The 18,648-nt window shown below is 34.0% G+C and overlaps 1 protein-coding gene across 4 annotated transcripts; it reads left to right on the forward strand.

The window, feature by feature from the left end:
- The first annotated feature begins 8,774 nt into the window (after positions 1-8,774).
- LOC107922601 (cyclin-L1-1) lies at positions 8,775-13,484 on the forward strand. 4 transcript variants are annotated; one of them, XM_016852702.2, is made up of 9 exons: positions 8,775-8,953; positions 9,241-9,417; positions 9,521-9,602; positions 9,819-9,959; positions 10,072-10,241; positions 12,023-12,296; positions 12,557-12,980; positions 13,079-13,120; positions 13,210-13,484. In XM_016852702.2, exons 2-9 carry the CDS (start codon positions 9,266-9,268, stop codon positions 13,278-13,280), a joined length of 1,356 nt encoding a protein of 451 aa, XP_016708191.1. In that variant the 5' UTR covers positions 8,775-8,953; positions 9,241-9,265; the 3' UTR covers positions 13,281-13,484. The 4 variants fall into 4 exon arrangements, with proteins under 4 accessions (XP_016708191.1, XP_016708192.1, XP_040942411.1 ...); XM_016852703.2 differs by having other exon boundaries at positions 13,082-13,120; XM_041086477.1 differs by having other exon boundaries at positions 8,815-8,953; positions 9,067-9,417.
- The last annotated feature ends 5,164 nt before the right edge of the window (positions 13,485-18,648 follow it).

The raw sequence follows: 18,648 nt of genomic DNA on the forward strand, positions 1-18,648 counted from the left end.
AAAAAGTATAACGTCCCTAATGAGAGGATGTGAAATCATAATTTAATCCAATGTTAGATATGGAAAAATATGAGTATCCCATATATAGGGACTAAAATGAATAAAATGCAAAATATGTTGACCTTTTATTTTAATGTGATTTGGATGTGAACTAACATTGTTTTTATAAATGAACCAAATGTAGCTAAAGAAAACTTTAGGCTATCTCGGAAGGAAAGAAAGACGAGAGTCATAGACGAGTGACAAAAATTCGATTTTTACTTTTATGATTCGAGTTCAACATATATATTCATGAATGTTGCAAACTAACTATTGAAGTAAGGTTATCACTTGTCTCATGAATTTATTCGTGTTTGATGATATAACATGTCGAAAATTGAATTGAGATATGAATAACATAATTGAGCATGATATGAAACTATATATGTGATCATGAACATGAATATAGTATGTAATTGGAACATCGGTTACCTTATTAACTGTTTCGAGTAGAGTCGAATATAGTTGGCATGCCATAAGATTAGTGTATGGGATATACTTTAGTTTATACCGATGAGGCGCATGGTGCATATTATACTTTGGATGTCCGATGAGGTGCGAAGCACCCTTTACTTTGGGTATATCGATGAGCTGTGGAGCGCAATTTATACTTCGAACATTCCGATGAGACACTAGGTGTCAAATTAGTGTGATGGTTGGATTATCCATGTATTTATCTTGAGTCCATGTCTGGTTAATAAGGGTTATAAAACATGAACTTGCTAAATGATATGTGATATGAAATGATGATAAAAATGGTATAACTTGTATATATATGAAATGAGACAAATGATAGCACGTGAAAGATCATGCGAACTAGTTAAAAATGAGCTTTGAGTGTCGATATGGATACGAACGAATCAATAGATTCAAGAAAGAAATGGAATAATGACATGAGTAAATGGTATGAAATGAAATGAAAATTAATGTATCTTGTTGTTAGAAAGAATGGTATGATATGTTCATATTAAATTGTCAATTAAGATAATGTATGAATTTGACATGTAACACTTGTTGGATCTGGTGCCCTAAGTGTAGTATTTTTGTCTATGTACACTTGTAATTTTTTAGATCAGACTGGTTAATAAAATTATTCATGATTACATTAATATCCTTTGTATATTGTGTGACACCCCACGTCCGACCCGATTGTCAAATTCGGGTATAGAGCGACACAGGTTAACCCAATTAAAGAACACACCTTCCACTTGTAACACCACTAACCCCTATCTGTCGCCGGAATAGGGTAGCAGAGCATTACTAGAATATACAGATCAAATATAAACATTTCATATTATTTAACATTCATGTCATAAATTATTCATAAAGTCCCTTATATGAACCCTCAAGGTCCAAAATACACATTTGAAACAAGTCAGTACTAAACTAGGTACTCAGAGAATTTTTTGCAAAATTTCAAAAAAAAAATTTCAAAGTGCAGGGGACACACACCCGTGTGGTCAAGCAGTGTGGCTCACACGGCCAAAAGACATGCCCGTGTCTCAGGCCGTGTGGACAATCGAAATAGGGCACACAACCGTGTCCCAGCCCGTGTTCTTACCCGTATAACTCTCTGACTTGGGTCACATGGCCAAGTCACAAGCTCATGTGCTAGGCCGTGTGAACATAAACATTTGCATAAAATGGGTGTAGGGGTCACACGGCCAAGCCACACTGTACCAAGCCGTGTGAAAAATATTGAACATTTTGTTTTGTATTTTAATGATGCAGGGGATACACGACCAAAACACGTGCCCATGTGCTAGGCCTTGTGTCACACATGGCTGAGACACATGCCCGTATCTTTTCCGGTGTGGATGAAATAAGGCCCTTTCTAAGCCATATTTCTCATCCAAATTTGCCATCCACCTACATAAACGCTTAAACATATTCTCAAGCCAATACAATACATTCAAATCTATTCAAAATCAAGTCTTATGCATGATATAATACCTCTTATAACCAAGTATACAAACTTACCTAACTTACCAAATTCACATATAAGCATATTTTACCAAATATGTTAACTCAATTTAATCATTAATATACCAATATGATTCTATCAACCATCCATTTCAAGCACATATCAAACATGATATAGCCTCTTATATTCACATCAAAACATGTCCATCACAAGCCATTCCAATGACTAATTACAACCAAAACATTTTTATGTCAACATTGACCAAGTTAACCTATACATGCCATTATAAACAAAGTTGATTTATTAAATATACCGAGATGAGCCGATGGATAATGTGATGATATCTCCACCAAGCTTCCAACCCAACGAGCTTCCAAATTACTATAGAGCAGAGGAAAATAAAACAGAGTAAGCATATTATGCTTAGTAAGTTTGTATAATGGGAAAATAACTTACCATTTATTTACATTTAAAGTAAGCATGCAAAATTCATCCAAAGAAATTTGGCAAATTGCCTAAACACATATAACCTCAAGAGACATGTTAGTCATATACTTCATGTGAATATCAAGAAACAAGGATGAGCTCATCATGTAACAATTTTCATATACATATGTTTTCCACACCATATAATCATATAACATATACATTTCATCTCATGTTCAGATTATTCCATGTCGGAACTTTGCCCGCTGAATTTATTTGAAATATCGATGGATACACAAGTAGTACACTTGAAGTGTACAAAACTGTAATCCATTAATTCATATTCGGGAATGCTCATACGAGCACATAAACGGAAAGCTCTCTCTCGAGCCATATAATGGGAAGCTCATGTGAGCCATGTAACGAGAAGCTTATTCGGGCTGTATAATAGGAAGCTCATAAAAGCCATATTCAGGAAGCTCCGGATAGTCATATATCGAGAAGTTCAAGCAAGCCATATCGGGAAGCTCCGGAGAGCCATTAATCAGGAAGCTCACAAAGAGCCTTTAATCGGGAAGCTCACGAAGAGCCATATAACGGGACGCTCATAAAAGTTACAGTGTGTCCACATGTAGGATCACAACCAATCCGAAGAGCTATTAACGGGAAGCTCGCATGAACCATATAGTGGGAAGCTCATGAGAGCCATTTATCGAGATGCTCATGAGAGCTAATATCGGGATGCTCTTTCGAGCTGTGGTGTGTCCGCAACACATGCAGGACCACAACCAATTCGGGAACCCTGTATCCATCGAATTTCATTTATTTAAACGGGACTTAATATTTATCGGACCTTGTCGGATATGTGACAAACTTTCATACATGTCAACTACACAACACACATACATAACATTCAATTCAAACATATAATTATACAATTTAGTTACACGAACTTACCTTGATAAATGTTCGTGAATTGTAATCTACTAATCTGATACTTTTTCTTTTCCTCGATCCAATTCCGTATTTGGTCTATCTGGATCTATACGAGTAAATTTAGCTTAATTTAATACAATTCATATTCAATTCAATCCAATTCACATCTTATGCAAAATTACTATTTTACCCTTATATTTTTATTTAATTATGATTTCGTCCCTAAACTCGGAAAATGAAATTCATGCAATTTAATCCTTAATCCAAACCTAGCCGATTTTTACATGTAACAATAGCAGCCCATATATTTCGTAAAATTTAGAATTTTTCCATGAATTTTACATTTTTACAATTTGGTCCCTTAATCACAATTTCATCAAAATTCACTTTACAAAAGTTGTTTATCTATCAACAACCTTTCATTTTCTACCATAAAATTTTATAATTCAACTATATTCATCCATGAGAAAATCCTAACACTTTGATAACTTTACAAATTAATCCCCCAGATAGCTAAATTAAGCTATTATGATCTCAGAAATATGAAAATTATTAAAAACGGGACAAAAATTCATACCTAATTAAGCCAAATAAGCTTGCTTAAGCTCAATTCTCATAGCTAGGGTTTCCATGTCTTTATTTGGGAAAGATGATGATAAATGATGATATTTTATGTTATTTTATTATTTATCATCTTTTCATCTTTTTCTTTCCAATTTAGTCATTTTCTTTATTTAATTTTCTATGGATGAATCATCATACTTATCTACTAACTTCTCTTAGTGGTCTATTTGCCATATATGGACCTCGAATTTTGAATTTTACAGCTATTTGATACTTATAGCTATTAGAACTCAATTTTTACATTTCATGCAATTTGGCCCTTTTATAATTAAACATGTAATTGGTAAAATTTTCTTAACAAAATTTTTATACAATATTCCTATCATACGATAGACCATAAAATAATTTTAAAATAATTTTTCTTACGGACTCGGATTTGTGGTCCTGAAATCACTGTTCCGATTTAATTGAAAACGGGTTGTTACACCACCATTCTATAAAGAAAAGACTATTATCCATTTTGGTGGATACCCCCTTTACTAGGGTGGTATTCCCTTGGGTTAAGACCATTTTTATTTGAAAGTGCGAATTTAAAATAACAACCCGCCACACTTAAAGATTTAAAGATGCATAGATTAATCTTTAGCAACTGCTTAAATTTACATCAATGAGTCATAAATAACGTTATGCCGTCAAGGCTTCCATTCAACATTTGAGGTGTTCAAAATAACACTTAATACTAATTAAAATTTTAAAATGACGGTTTCTAATAGTTGACCTAACACCTTTAACAAATATATGTTAACCTCAAAAATAATAAGGCTCACAAATGGTAGCAAATTTTGTTGTATCCCTTCGATTACCACGCTTAACCTAAGAACTTGAAAGGAAGAAGAAACTTGATAAGTTCGTAAGAACTTAGTGAGTTCCTGGGAAGAACAATCCCACCATAATTACTAGTAGACATTAAGAAAAAGGGATCCGACTAGTTCACCATGGTTGGCAGATACATTATTCGGTCTATAGATCAACTGTCAGATGATACCACAATCAAACTCAGCCTATTGGCGAACCACACTGGTTCCTAAACTCATATATGACAGTCACGGACATATCTTCTCCGCGAATATGCCACTTGTGCGGACTATCATTTATGGCAACAGGCTTACAATTTAGGTTTCCATGTAATATGCGCTACCACACGCACCCTTTTTCAATGTACTCCATTCCTTGTGCTAGCTTCTGATCCTAGGTTCTTGAAGAACCAAATTTTTTTGTATCTTCATATCCACTTATTTGAGCTATATTACAACATCACCTCTGTATCCTCTTAACTCTTCTCCTTGTATGAGCACATAGGTGTTTCCCCGCAAGGTCGGGTTTTCACCAATCATGGTTTGCAACAAAGTGCCATATCAGAGGCAAATCATATTATCTTGTACCTTCTTTATCATTATTATAATGTCCCTCCGTTACCTCTTTATACTTATCTGGATACGAAGCTTATGTACCATGGAAGGAGTACTTATACTGTATATATACCAACTTTTTCGAGTCTATTTAACTGCATTTAACCATACATGCATTGAGTCTTGAATGGGTTTTCTTAGACATGAGCATCAGAGACAAATGAAAAAGCCACTTACCTGGCTATACAGTACTTAAGAGTAAATGGATTAACACAAATACCAGACATAAGGTATAGAGGACTCACCAGAATGCTTTACTTAGAGCTTTGTCTACTGTACTGGTCTTTCCCTTTGTTACTAGGACCTTCTCTCATTTCTTTAGCTAAAACAATAAAACAACTTCTTTAATCATCGAAAATGACTAAAACTTCAAGAATCTATAAACATGCAAATAGTTTTTGGTAAAAGTTTCTGTCCTACCCAGTATTCCAAGAAATTCCTACCAATCCTTTCTTAAATCAGTTATATCTATCTGGTAAAGCTTAAATGAATGTTTAAGAATTTACCAGTAGATAACTAGCATGAAAGTTTTCCTAAACTTTTACAGTTAACACCCTTGTTAGCAAAGAAGAACTCTCCTAGTTTCTTTGACGATAACAAAGTTTAGTGGAGAAGATGAATCATAAATCTTCTCTCCACTATCATGTTATCCTATTTATAGATAACCCACGTCTAAATTCCAATCGGGACTATCTCTAATCATTACTCGTTCTTGCACGCTTCCACTAATTAATCACATCCTACGAGGCTTTACAAGTGTCATAATTACTGACACGTTGCCTCTACTAGGATGTCAGGTGACTTAAACGTATCCTACAAGCCATTGTACTTACTTAAGTAATGACACTAAAACACGGGTGGTGATTTTATTAGTGAGAAAGACTACTTGATAAGGTCATTGCCCTAACTATAATCTCGTTATCACTCAGACTGATAATCCGCAGTTTTGTCAAAGTTCTTCGTAGCACTCCACCATGATGTTACCAACCCTATTCGGTTTAAGTCTTACAACTTAGGCGGTCTTCACCGACATAGTCTCCCGAATTTATCCTAATGACTTGTATAAACTATTTATTTAACATGAAAATGAAGTTGTAATTGCTTCAGCAACGAATGTAACATATTGTATCTAGGACCGGACGACCAATTTGAGTATGGGTTGCTACAAAAGCAACATCCATAGGTTTTAGACAACAGGTTTGATGATCTCTGACCATCATCGTGCAAGAGGCGCAAATAGTGGAGTAGTAACCCAAAGCAGTGCGTCACACAAATGAATAGAGTTGTGCAAGACAATCCTGGGTTGTGTTGGAGCAACATGAGAACGATGTTTTCGAGGTAGTGCTAGGTAGGTGGGACGATTGGCATGTGTAGACTTGTTGAAGGGTTGGGTTACTCACTCAAGCTTAAAGGCCCTCTTGAAATTTGGGAGGGCTTGGACACAAATATTAGGTTTGAAAACTGAGCTTGGGCGGTTGCCCAACCCAATTTCAAGTTTACAGTATATTTATTTATGTATTTTATATATTATGTAATTTATATCATAAGAAAAATTAAATATACTATATGATAATATAAATATTAAAAATATATTAAATTGTTTATGCTTAAAATTTTAATAACAAGAAATATATATAATAAATACTAAATAAAAATAATTATAATCTAAAAATATAAAAAAATAATATGGACAAATCTAAATGGGTTTGAGTTGGCCATTTACAAATATGAGTAGATTTGATCAAAATTCGAAACTCTTATTTTAGGTTTTATCAAGTTTGGGAAACTACATATGATATTAATATCATGTATAGGTGCGGCTCACGCCTCACCTATAAACACCTCTAGGTGCGTGGTAATGCTAGGCAAGTAGGACAATTGACATATGATAGTGTTAGGTAAATGGGGTATGGTAATGAAATGAGTTATTAACTTAAAATTTTTAATTTGTATATATATTTTGACTTGTTAGAATTTTTTAAATTTTTAAATGAGGTGAGAGACAGTAAAAAAGAATTTGAACCAAAATAATTAAGAAAACCAATTTTAATATGTATATTGAAAAAAGAATATATTTGTTTTAAATTGATAGCATTTTTTAAATCTTTAAATGGGGTGAAAGAAATTGAGTGGACTAAAGGGGTGTTTTTACACAATATGGTAAAAGTCCTCTTCGGTCCTTTTCAATTTCGATATTGAGGTAATTAATTTTTCTCAAAAAATAGAAGCAATTTAATTCTTGTCAATCTCAAAAGTGAGCATCAAAGGATAATTAATCACAATATTAATGTTTTTCGTCAATTTTATATATTTTGATTTGTATAATAACAAATTTAGTCCTCAAAGTTTACACATTCTGTCTAATTGTTTATATATATTTGAAGCTAAATTTTTTATTTATTTATTCTTTTTGAATTTTTTTAGATTTTTTTAGAACTAGGATAAAATTGATAAAATATGTAAATATGGAGCTTAATTTGTTATTATATCCATCAAAATTATGTACAATTGACAAAAAACATTAATTATTGTGATTAACTAGTGTTAGTTGCTTACTTTCAAAATTAATAGTGATTAAATTGTTCTGATTTTCTTAAGTGGACGAATTTGTTTAATATAAAAATTAATGTAATAATTGTTGATGTAAGGTTGATGTAAGGCACGCAACAATAATAACATGTTCTTTCTTTTAAATAGAATTAACATAATTTCTTTTATACATTTAGATTATATATTATGAATTTTTATATATTTTATTTTAATTTTTTTAATTTATATATATTTGATAAAAACGTCATGTGATATGTTTTTTGGGCAAAACTATCACTTATTCTTTTTAATGGCATTAAGAATTAGACCAAAATCTATATGGACGGAAAAGTTAAAAAAAAAAAAGAGAGAGTAAAAAATATTAGGTACAATGTGAATTATATTTCATTAACAAATGGTGAAATAAAGAGTTAATTTACGATTTTCATTTTAAATTAATCTCTAAAGTTGAAAACATTTCAATTATATCTTTAAACTATTGAGACTATATCAATGAGATATTTTCATTATTAGAATTATTAATTTATCCGTTAACTGGCACGTCTGATCTTATATGACATAATTTAAAATGAAAATTTTAAAAGTATATAGTAAAAATAGATGTAGTAAAAATCTTGATTTCAAGGTTTTCAAAACTATTACAAAAGTTGTATCGTTGATTTTTTTTTAATTTTAAAAATTATGTGACAATGTTTCATTTAAAAAAATTCATTTTAAATTATACCATATAAGATTTGACATGTTAATTAATAATTTTAATAATAAAAGAATCTAATTGATATATCTTCCATAGTTGAAGATATAATTAAAATATTTTAAAATTTGGGATGAATTTAAAAAACTCTGAATCAAGCATTATTTAAATAAAGGCTTTTGAGTTGTAATAAAATTATATATCTCAAAAAGTATTTATAAAGTTTTGTTCAAAAATTCCCGACCCGCTTTCATCTCTCTTCACACATTCCCTCCGCCACCGCCTCCGTGTCCTCCTCCAGTTTAGGACGCAAGCCTTCTATTCCAGCTTCCGACGGACCAGGAAATTAAGGTAGTTTTTGAAACCCTAAATTTAATTTGAAGATTTGGTTTCCACTTAAGTTACAAGATTTTGTTTACTCTGTTGAGAAGGCCAAATTAATTTAAAGTAATCGGTTGCTGCAGCAGCGGACCGTTTTCGCCTCTATTTTCCGTTGCACTGCTATTTGCGGCCGCGGTTCCTCAGTGCTATTGGTGTGAAATTTGTTCACACCGTAGCCCACACCGCTGCCTCCGCTATTTGAAACCCTCAGGCTGCAGAAATTTGACCTTTTTTTTTTCTTTTTTCGTTTGTGACAGTTAATTGAAGTTTGTTAAGGAAATAATGATCTATACGGCGATTGACAACTTCTATTTAACGGATGAGCAGCTAAAGAACTCACCTTCAAGTAAAGATGGCATAGATGGAGCAACTGAAACTACACTAAGAATCTATGGCTGTGATCTCATCCAAGAAAGTGGAATATTACTTAAATTGTAACTATTTCTTTACTTTTTTGTGGTCAATTTTAGTTCTATAAATCATATGTTATAAGGAATTTTCTGATTGCTTTATGTTTCTTTAATTTTGTACATACAGGCCTCAAGCTGTCATGGCTACTGGCCAGGTTCTTTTCCATCGTTTTTATTGCAAGAAGTCATTTGCCCGCTTTGATGTCAAGGTTAATCTCTTTTCTTCTTTTCTTTGGCTGTTGATAACTTATTAAATTGGGAGGAAGAGAAGAATTAGTGTTAATTACCTATGATTTTGTTTTTGTGTAGGATCAATTAGTTGTGGTACATTTGAGTTGTAGTGGGTGTTTCCTACTGATTTCCGTGCCAAATTTCTTCAAGATTGCAAAAATCTATCCTTGTTTGACATTTTAATTTCTTTGTAGATAGTTGCAGCTAGCTCTTTGTGGCTTGCATCAAAATTAGAGGAAAGTCCTCGGAGAGCAAGGCAAGTAATCATAGTTTTCCACAGAATGGAATGTAGAAGAGAGAACTTACCAATAGAGCATTTGGATCTATATTCAAAGGTGAGATCGATTAGTTCATATATTTTAACAAATTCAGCACTTCCTTTTTAAAGCAGGTCGTCTAGGCTTTATTCCTAGTGGCTGTTTCTAACATCCTGTTCGTTATTTGCAGAAATTTTCAGACTTGAAAGCAGAATTGAGCAGAACCGAAAGGCACATACTGAAAGAGATGGGTTTTGTTTGTCATGTTGAACATCCCCATAAGTTCATATCTAACTATCTTGCTACCCTTGAAACACCTCCTGAGTTGAGGCAGGAAGCATGGAATCTAGCAAATGATAGGTACTTTTACAACAGAAGCATCCTTTATTCACAATGTTCATCTTGTTTGTGCATGTTTTATTTGCTCATTTAGTTATTCTAGGTAATTAATAGTAATTACTGTTCTTAGTATTAATTCTATACACTTAGGTTCATAAGCAAACCAAAAAGGTTCTGCTATTATGACCAGTTTATAGTTGAAGTTAGATGGCAAGTTCAATTCCCAATTGATAACTCAGTGGATATAGATATTGGATTACTATTCTGTTGAAGTCCTTTCAACGAACCTAACAATTTCATGCAATAACAGTGGGGCATTGATATGACAAACCTAACATTGAGCATAACGTTTCTGAAGTAGAAATCTTGATATGTAATTGGAGATAGGAAAATGATATTTCTAGAAGGGGGAATTTCTAATATCTGCTGGATTGTGCGTCAACTCTTTAGAAGAGATTCAAAATTTTAGAAACCATAAAACAAATAGAGGGTTGATTACAAATTAGATGTAGGTTGTAAGGTTTCATTAAGATAAATTTGAATTCCACGTGGTTCTGTGAATCCATATTGGAAAATATTATAGTTTGCAGTTTTGGTTTATTTATTGTGGCTTCAAAACATTCTTTGACAGAGCCTAGCGATGGAATTTCTTTACTTTTGGTGATATTAGCTTCTATTCTGGCTTTTCTTCTCAAGAAAACTATGAGGGTCATTATGCATATACCTTTTTAAAACTGATTAAAAGTGCTACATGTGGTTAAGAAGAACTAGAGAGAGGGTGAGTGGAAGGAAGATAGTGTAACAATGGTGGGAATGATAATATGCATATGGAGTAGTCGTGAGACACAAGAACAGTTATTACATGAGAATGCAACACTTTTTGTAACTTGTTGGTAAGAATGACATGATGCTGGTCAAAGGAGTTAGAGCCTTTGCTTCAAGGCTAAGGCTTTGCTTAGTAGAGTGAAAAGAAAATTGGAAGGATGGAAAATTGAAGGGTAGAAAACTAGATGGATGGAAAACATAATTTTTCTTTCCATAGATGTGCTTGGTATGAAAGATGGAAAAATGGAAAGAAAAAGTAATTTTCTTTTCATCCATTGCTTGGTAGAGTTGAAAAATGGAAGGAAAGAAAATAAAACATTTGAAAAATGCATAATTTTGAACTAACATAAACCTCTCTCTCATTTTCTCTACTTTTATCATTTAAATCTGGAATGATTGATTTTTATGCATTAGGATGGAGGAAATTAATCATTTCTCCTATTTTCTTTCCTCTTACTTTTCTTCCCAACCAAGCACACTTCAAATTTTTTTATTTTTCCACTCCCTCCTCCCATCCCTCCACTTTTCCACCCAACCAAGCATACCCTAAGTGTTTAACGTTTGTTTTTTGGATCCCTGGAGGTTCATGCCAACTATTGACATAGAAATAGACATGGATGGTGTAGCTAAATTATGATTGCTTTGAAATTATGGTTGCAGATAATCTTTTCTAATGCTTTTTTTATCTCCCTTGAGCTGTAATGTTCTGAAGTTTCTGCAGATAAATGTTCTTGTATGAGTTGATATTTCTAGTTCCATATTTGGATGACATTATGTATGAACTGCCTTAGAAAGGCCACTGCTAGTGTTTGTTTTTGGATTCCATGCATTTACATGGAAGTTCTACCGCATCTAAATTTTAGTTTGTGTTGTCAATGTCCTGTTCATTGAACCACTAGCATATGTTATTCTTTCTCTTGGTGGAAGGAACTTGTACTATTTTCTGTGCTGATGTTCATCAACTCTCTTTGGAGTAGCTTACGTACAACCTTGTGCGTTCGATTCAAGAGTGAAGTTGTGGCATGTGGAGTTGTATATGCTGCTGCTCGCAGGTTCCAAGTCCCCCTTCCTGAGAACCCACCATGGTGGAAGGCTTTTGATGCAGATAAATCTGGGATTGATGAGGTTTGTAGGGTTCTGGCTCGTTTGTACAGCCTTCCCAAGGCTCAATACATTCCTGTATGCAAAGATGGAAAACCATTCACATTTTCCACCAGATCTGCTGATTCACAATCTCAGCAACCTCCAAAGGTGAATCCGACTTTTAGTTTCTCACCTTCTATTCTTTTTGAAGTTTCACTGGCTGGATGTGCCGCTAAAATATTTATATTAAATATCCAAGCACATAATCTCTTCTCTTAACTGCACCTATGGCATGAAAGAGCAAGGGGGATAGCATTGAGGAATTCCTGAATTTCCCTTTTTATATAACTAAGCTAAATTCAACATATATGAGCTCTTTAGATTAATCTAATCAAAGGTGGAATTGAAATTTTCTCACCGTTTTGCAGGAAGTTCCGCTTAGCCCGCCAGCTAATAATAATGCCAATGTTTCCAACACCACTGTAGCAGTAGCTGATGTAGAAACTGAGGGAGCTAATGAAGCTAAGATTAAGATGGCTCGTGACAAGCTGAAAGAATCCAAGCAGAGTGATGATGAATCGAAGAGCATGCCTACCACAGACAGTGATGCAAGAGAAGAACCGAGGCATAAATCCAAGTCTGAGCACAAGACAGAATCAAGCGGAGAAAAGAGCAAGGACAGGGACAGGGAAAGGGAGAGGGACAGAGAAAGAGACAGGGAGAGAGCAAAGGCCCGGGATCGTGACAGGGGCAGAGATTCCGACCGGGAAAGAGAGCGAGATGAGACCGAAAGGGACAGAGATAAAGTCAAGGATCGAGGTCATCGATCAAAGGATAGAACAAAGGATTCAGGTTGTTCCATTTATTCTCATTACGGGAATGGATTAAATATTTCTGATTTTGATTACCATCTCTCGTATACCTATTTACTAACCACTAAGATTTTGTAGCAGGGGGGCATTCTGAAAAATCAAGGCACCACTCATCACGCGGTATGATTTTAGCTTTCCACGAAGTTTTCAATCACTAATTTCTTTGTTATAGATTAGTTCGTGATCTGAAACTGTTTCTCTTTTCCCAGATCGTGATTATCGTGGCTCATCGTATTCTTCAAGGGAGAAAGATCGTCATAGACATCACTCCTATGCTTAGAACAGTCTTGAAGGAGCATTGCATGTTTGGTACCTTGTAGCCATGACAGTTGCTTGCCCGGCTAACTGAAAAATGTCTGATATGCAGAAATGTAACAATAGTTTATGTATTGCATTTGGAGTTAAAATGTATTTGGTCCAAAATTATTATTTAAACATTTAACTTTCAAATTTGCTTAATGCAACAGCTAATGGTTTCTTGCTACCAACTATTAGTTTGCCAGACCTTGAAAGTCTTCCCCGAACACATTCGATATCTATATATAGACTAGGTTTAATTGTACAAAAAATTATAAAAATACATAATACGGTAAATTAATTTAATATTTTCTATAGAATATAATTAAATTGTTTTTCTTGTATTGTATTAATTTAAAATTTAAATTGTAAATAAATATAATAAGAGAACTTTAATCTTAATATCAATAGAAAAAAACATATGATCTTTATTTTTATCTAAATATGCACGTAAATTGTTTAAATATGATGAATATTATAACGCCTTATAATAAAATTTTATTAATCAATTTTATGTATTTGCTCAAAATATAAGGCAGGATGAAAACTCCAATCAACTCTTGAAGATGTCAAACAATTCCTTCACGGTCGTTTATCACGTTATGATCAATGGCTCTTTTATAAAAGCTTTAACTTGATGAGAGGTTTGCGTAAAAAGATCTTTCACTTTATCTCTTTGTTTTATGCATGAGCATTCTCTTTCTTATGTTTCAAAAAATTGAAACAAATGGATTCATACGAGGAATCAAAATTTTTAGGAATGCCCCTATTAATCATTTTCCTTTTGTCGATGATTGCTACATTTTTTATATTTCCTCCGTACAAGCTTGCAGATCTGAGACTTTGCTCTAAAAGTTCTGCTTCTTATCAGGACTTCAAATTAATTTTTATAAATCGGAGCTCTTTCTCAGTCCTTTTACTAGACCACAAGCTAAAAAATATCAACCCAAGAAATATCTAGGTTTGGAATTAGGGAAACGACATAGGAAAAAAGAATTTTCAAGGTGAACAACAAACTCACTTCGTGAAAGTTTAAGTGTCTCTCGTCAGGTGAGATACTCATTCTCAGAAAATCTACCTTGAGTTCGCTCTCCTTTACCCCTATATGTTTTCAAGGCCCCAAACTACGTTTGTGATAACATTGAAAAAGCCATTCGTGCCTTTTGATGGGGTCACGACACTGATAGAAAATTTCAGCCCTATGGCTGGGACTAAATTTATGCTCTTTTTTCAATGAAACCTCATTTCAAAAAAATGCTTGGTGCATCATGACAAATCAAAACTATCTTTTCACAAGAGCCTTATTATCCAAATATTGCAATCATCACCCCTTCGAATCCATCAAGCCCAAGCTTATAGATTCCTAAGCTTAGAAAGGTATTCTCAATGGGAGGATATCTACATACAAGGAACAAATGTTCAAATTTGGGATAACAAAAGCTGTTGGATTAGCACAAACATGGATTCCCCCTCGTGTACACTATCAAACCATCTATGTCGGGTATTGAAGTTCAGTCATGCCTCTACCCTCATGTTAATTACTAGGACCAAAAGAAATCTTTAAATTTAATCGACCCTAGTCTAGAAATTCGATTACAATGGACTTTTTTCTATAAAGAATGTGTATGCCTTTCATCATCGGTCGGACCCAAATTCTTGTACTCAATTGGTTCCACATAAGGCTTAGACCAACCTTTGGCGACTCAAACTTTCTTACAAAATTATTATTTTCTCATGAATAATTTGCAATAATTGTCTTTCAACTAAAGATATTCTCTCGAGAAGACTATCTTTCAATGACAATCTATGTTCTTTCTATAAGACCAATAGAGAAACTGCTGACCACCTCTTCCTTTATTAAAATTTTGCCAAGTCTGTTTGGTTTGGTTTGGTTCTTCTCTTGCTCTCCGCTTTGGTTCCCCCCATGTTTTTTCCTTATCTAATTGGCTTTTCCATTGGCTCCAATCAAATAACATCAGTACACTCTAGATCATCTGGAAATCAATTAATGAACTCAAGGAGATTTTACACCACTGTGGCATGCACTCTCTGGATCATTTGGAAATTAATGAATGAACTCATCTTTGAAAAGTTGATCTTATGCCATCTATTGCAGTTAGAATGATTCATTATCTCCACCTGTCTGTTCTAAGTGCCTACCTCTTTGACACTTTTTAAACCTCTCATCCAAGAACTCAAGCATATGTTTTTGCTTGAAGACCTCTCTCATTGGACTTGTAACACCCTATACCCAACTCGATCACCGAGTATGAGCTATGACATACCACATTTGTTGCCTGGGCAACTACAACTTTCTTTTATATCAAATAAATAGCTTACGCAGTTCATTAGGGCTAATACTTAATTATAATATGATATTTAGTCAAATTATGGATTTAAACGAGCTTACGAAATCTTATCCAATAGCTCAAGGTCTTTTGCGGACTAAAATGTAGCATTTTTAAAACTATTGGATTGACATCGCGATGTTGAGGGTACCATGTCGTGACTTTGACAAAATAGTGAGTGACATCGTGACATCAGAGGTTTGTGGTTGCGACGCCACTCTATTAATTTCACATCGCGATGTTGTAGGTCTGTTGTCGCAACGTCACCTACTATTTGCACAAAATCCATTGAGTACCAATTTACAACACGTAAAACAAATAACCAATTGCATTATTTCAACCGTTTTAGCCTTCTATCATTCACATACATACTTTAACAAACCATATGCAATACCATTTACTTATACTCAATTCCACATTTACAATCCAAATAATCAAAATGGTCATACACGATACAAAGCCGACTCAAAACTTAAGTACATGCCATATATTGAAAACATAAGGAACTATACAAACATTGCTAAGTCGAGTGCTACGATTTAGATGCTGCTTTACTTTTGGAAACTTCAAAATCTATGAGAATCTGCACAAAATAAATAAATCGTACGCTGAACGATAATGCTCAGTGGTATTTTCATGATTCAAGTCAATAATACAAAGCATTAACATGTTAAGGATACAATCAATACATGATCGATTATCAACCATTTCAATTCACCTATTCAAGTTTTATATACCAAATTAATGCACAACCCCATTTTACAATCCATATGCACATATTACTATTCTTTCAATAAAAAATTACATTTTATCAATGTGTAAACATGTTATACCAATCTCATCAATATTTCATAGTCCTTATTTTACTTTGTCATCTCGGGCTACACGACAACGATGACTTTTAGAATTTGAATATTCTACCATCCTTAGTGGCCTGACAATGATGACTTTCACTATTTGCATCTTTTACTATCCCAGGTGGCTATTTGCATATTCTACCATCTCGGGTGGCCCGACAACGATGGCTTTTACTATTTGCAATTTCTACCATCTCGAGTAGCCCGACAACGATGGTTTTAAATCACTATATCGATGACCATGTAGCATGCCAATTAAGCTCGACTTTACGCGAGGCAGTTAATAGGGTAACCAATGAATCAATACACATCATAATCACACATCATAGTTTATATCAGTTCACACTCAAATCACATTAAAACACAATATCAACATATTTTTTATTTTATTCAAATTAATCCCTATATCCGAGATACTCATAGTTTTCAATATCTAACATCGGATCAAAATCTGATTTCACATTCTTTCATTAGAGACCTTATACTTCCTATCTATAGCATAATTTTATGACAATTTTGACTTTATTCAATTTAGTCCCTAATGTCACAAAGTCTTGCTCGACCCTCCACTCATTTTCTCAGGTAAAAAACTTTATCCTGCAAATTAAGTAGACCATTGGTAAGTTCAATGAAACTTAATGAGAATCTGTATAACAAATATTTAACATAATTCGGAACTTTTAAGGAATGAAATCTAAATGAGAAATTTCAATTCCCTAGTCATTCTTGGCCATTATTAGATTTTGCCAATGAGATATCTGCCTCATTCTTCCTGTAGCTTACAACTGCATTGTTTATTCCCTATTTGAAATACATGTAACACCTCTAACCCGTATCCGTCACTAAAATAGGGTTACAGAGCATTACCAGGGTTTACAGATCAAACAAACAAAAATTTCAAACGTTTCAGAACATATCAATATTCATAATAAAACCAATCAAAATTATATAAACTGTCCCTTCTACGAGCCCTCAAGGCCCTAAATACGCATTAGAAACAAGTCGGGACAAAATCAGAAACTCAGAAATTTTTTGGAAAACATAGAAAAATTTCAAAACTGCAGGGGTCACACGGCCGTATGGTCAGGCCGTGTGCTAGGCCATGTAATAGCCTGACTTGTAACCCCTTAAAAACTACAAGGGACACACGATCGTGTCACTTGGCCGTGTGTCACACACGGCTGAGACACACGTTTGTGTCTTAGGCCGTGTGGACAAGAAAATGACCGCTTCCAAGCCATTTCTTTCACCCTTTCAAGCATAAACCTACAAGAAATTTGTACATGTTGTAACACCCCAAACTCAGCCTAGACGTTATGGCTGAATCTGGCGTGTCACATTGAGGTGTCATTTGCAAATATATCTTGATGGAAAAAAATATTTCTAAGCTTAAAACCTCTTTAGTATTATTTAACAATTATCTAGTTAAAATGTTTGCCTTATTATCTGCTACTGTTATAATAATTTTTTTTAAAACGCAGAAGCATTTGAAAACTCCAATCGTTTAAAGTTTGTGACTTTGAAAACAGTTATTATTTTGAAAATTCGTCTTCCCTAAACTATCAATTTAAAGTAAATAAGCAAAATCCCAATTAAAAACTTAAACAAACTTAAAAGGCCCTTACTACATGAACAAACCCAACACAAAATTTAAATTTAAATAAAAACTAGTAATAAACAACTGTAGTATATAGCCACCTCCGAGTCCCTCACAGCACCAAAATCGCCTATGGTCGAGGATTTCCTGTAAGTAAATAAAAGAAAGGGTGAGTTTACGAAAAATCAGTGTGTAATCCCCTATCAGTTATTCAGTAAACAGCATACAGTAAAAGTCTGGGCCTGAGCCCTATTCAGTGACAGTACAGTGTGGGCCTTAGCCCAATACAAAATTAGTGTGGGCCTTAGCCCAATACAGTAACAGTGTGGGCCTTAGCCCAATACAGAATCAATATGGGCCTTAGCCCAATACAGTAACAGTGCAGTGCAATAATGCAACCCATCCCAATCCAGCCAACACACCACTCCGTACCACCAACACACCATGTGGGGATAAAATCGACCCACCCAACCAGTACACCAATATCGCAGCAGAGCTGCCAGTATCAGTATCACAACAAAGCTTCCAGTAACAGTATATATGGCAAAG

This window comes from Gossypium hirsutum, chromosome D01 (assembly GCF_007990345.1).
Source record: "Gossypium hirsutum isolate 1008001.06 chromosome D01, Gossypium_hirsutum_v2.1, whole genome shotgun sequence".
NCBI lineage: Eukaryota > Viridiplantae > Streptophyta > Magnoliopsida > Malvales > Malvaceae > Gossypium > Gossypium hirsutum.

Excerpts from the sequence above, each read along its gene's own strand:
- LOC107922601 (XM_016852702.2), top strand. The coding sequence starts at position 9,266 with ATGATCTATACGGCGATTGACAACTTCTATTTAACGGATGAGCAGCTA. Across the intron at positions 9,603-9,818 it reads TTGCCCGCTTTGATGTCAAG|ATAGTTGCAGCTAGCTCTTT; the intron begins GTTAATCTCTTT and ends ATTTCTTTGTAG. Across the intron at positions 10,242-12,022 it reads TGGAATCTAGCAAATGATAG|CTTACGTACAACCTTGTGCG; the intron begins GTACTTTTACAA and ends TCTTTGGAGTAG.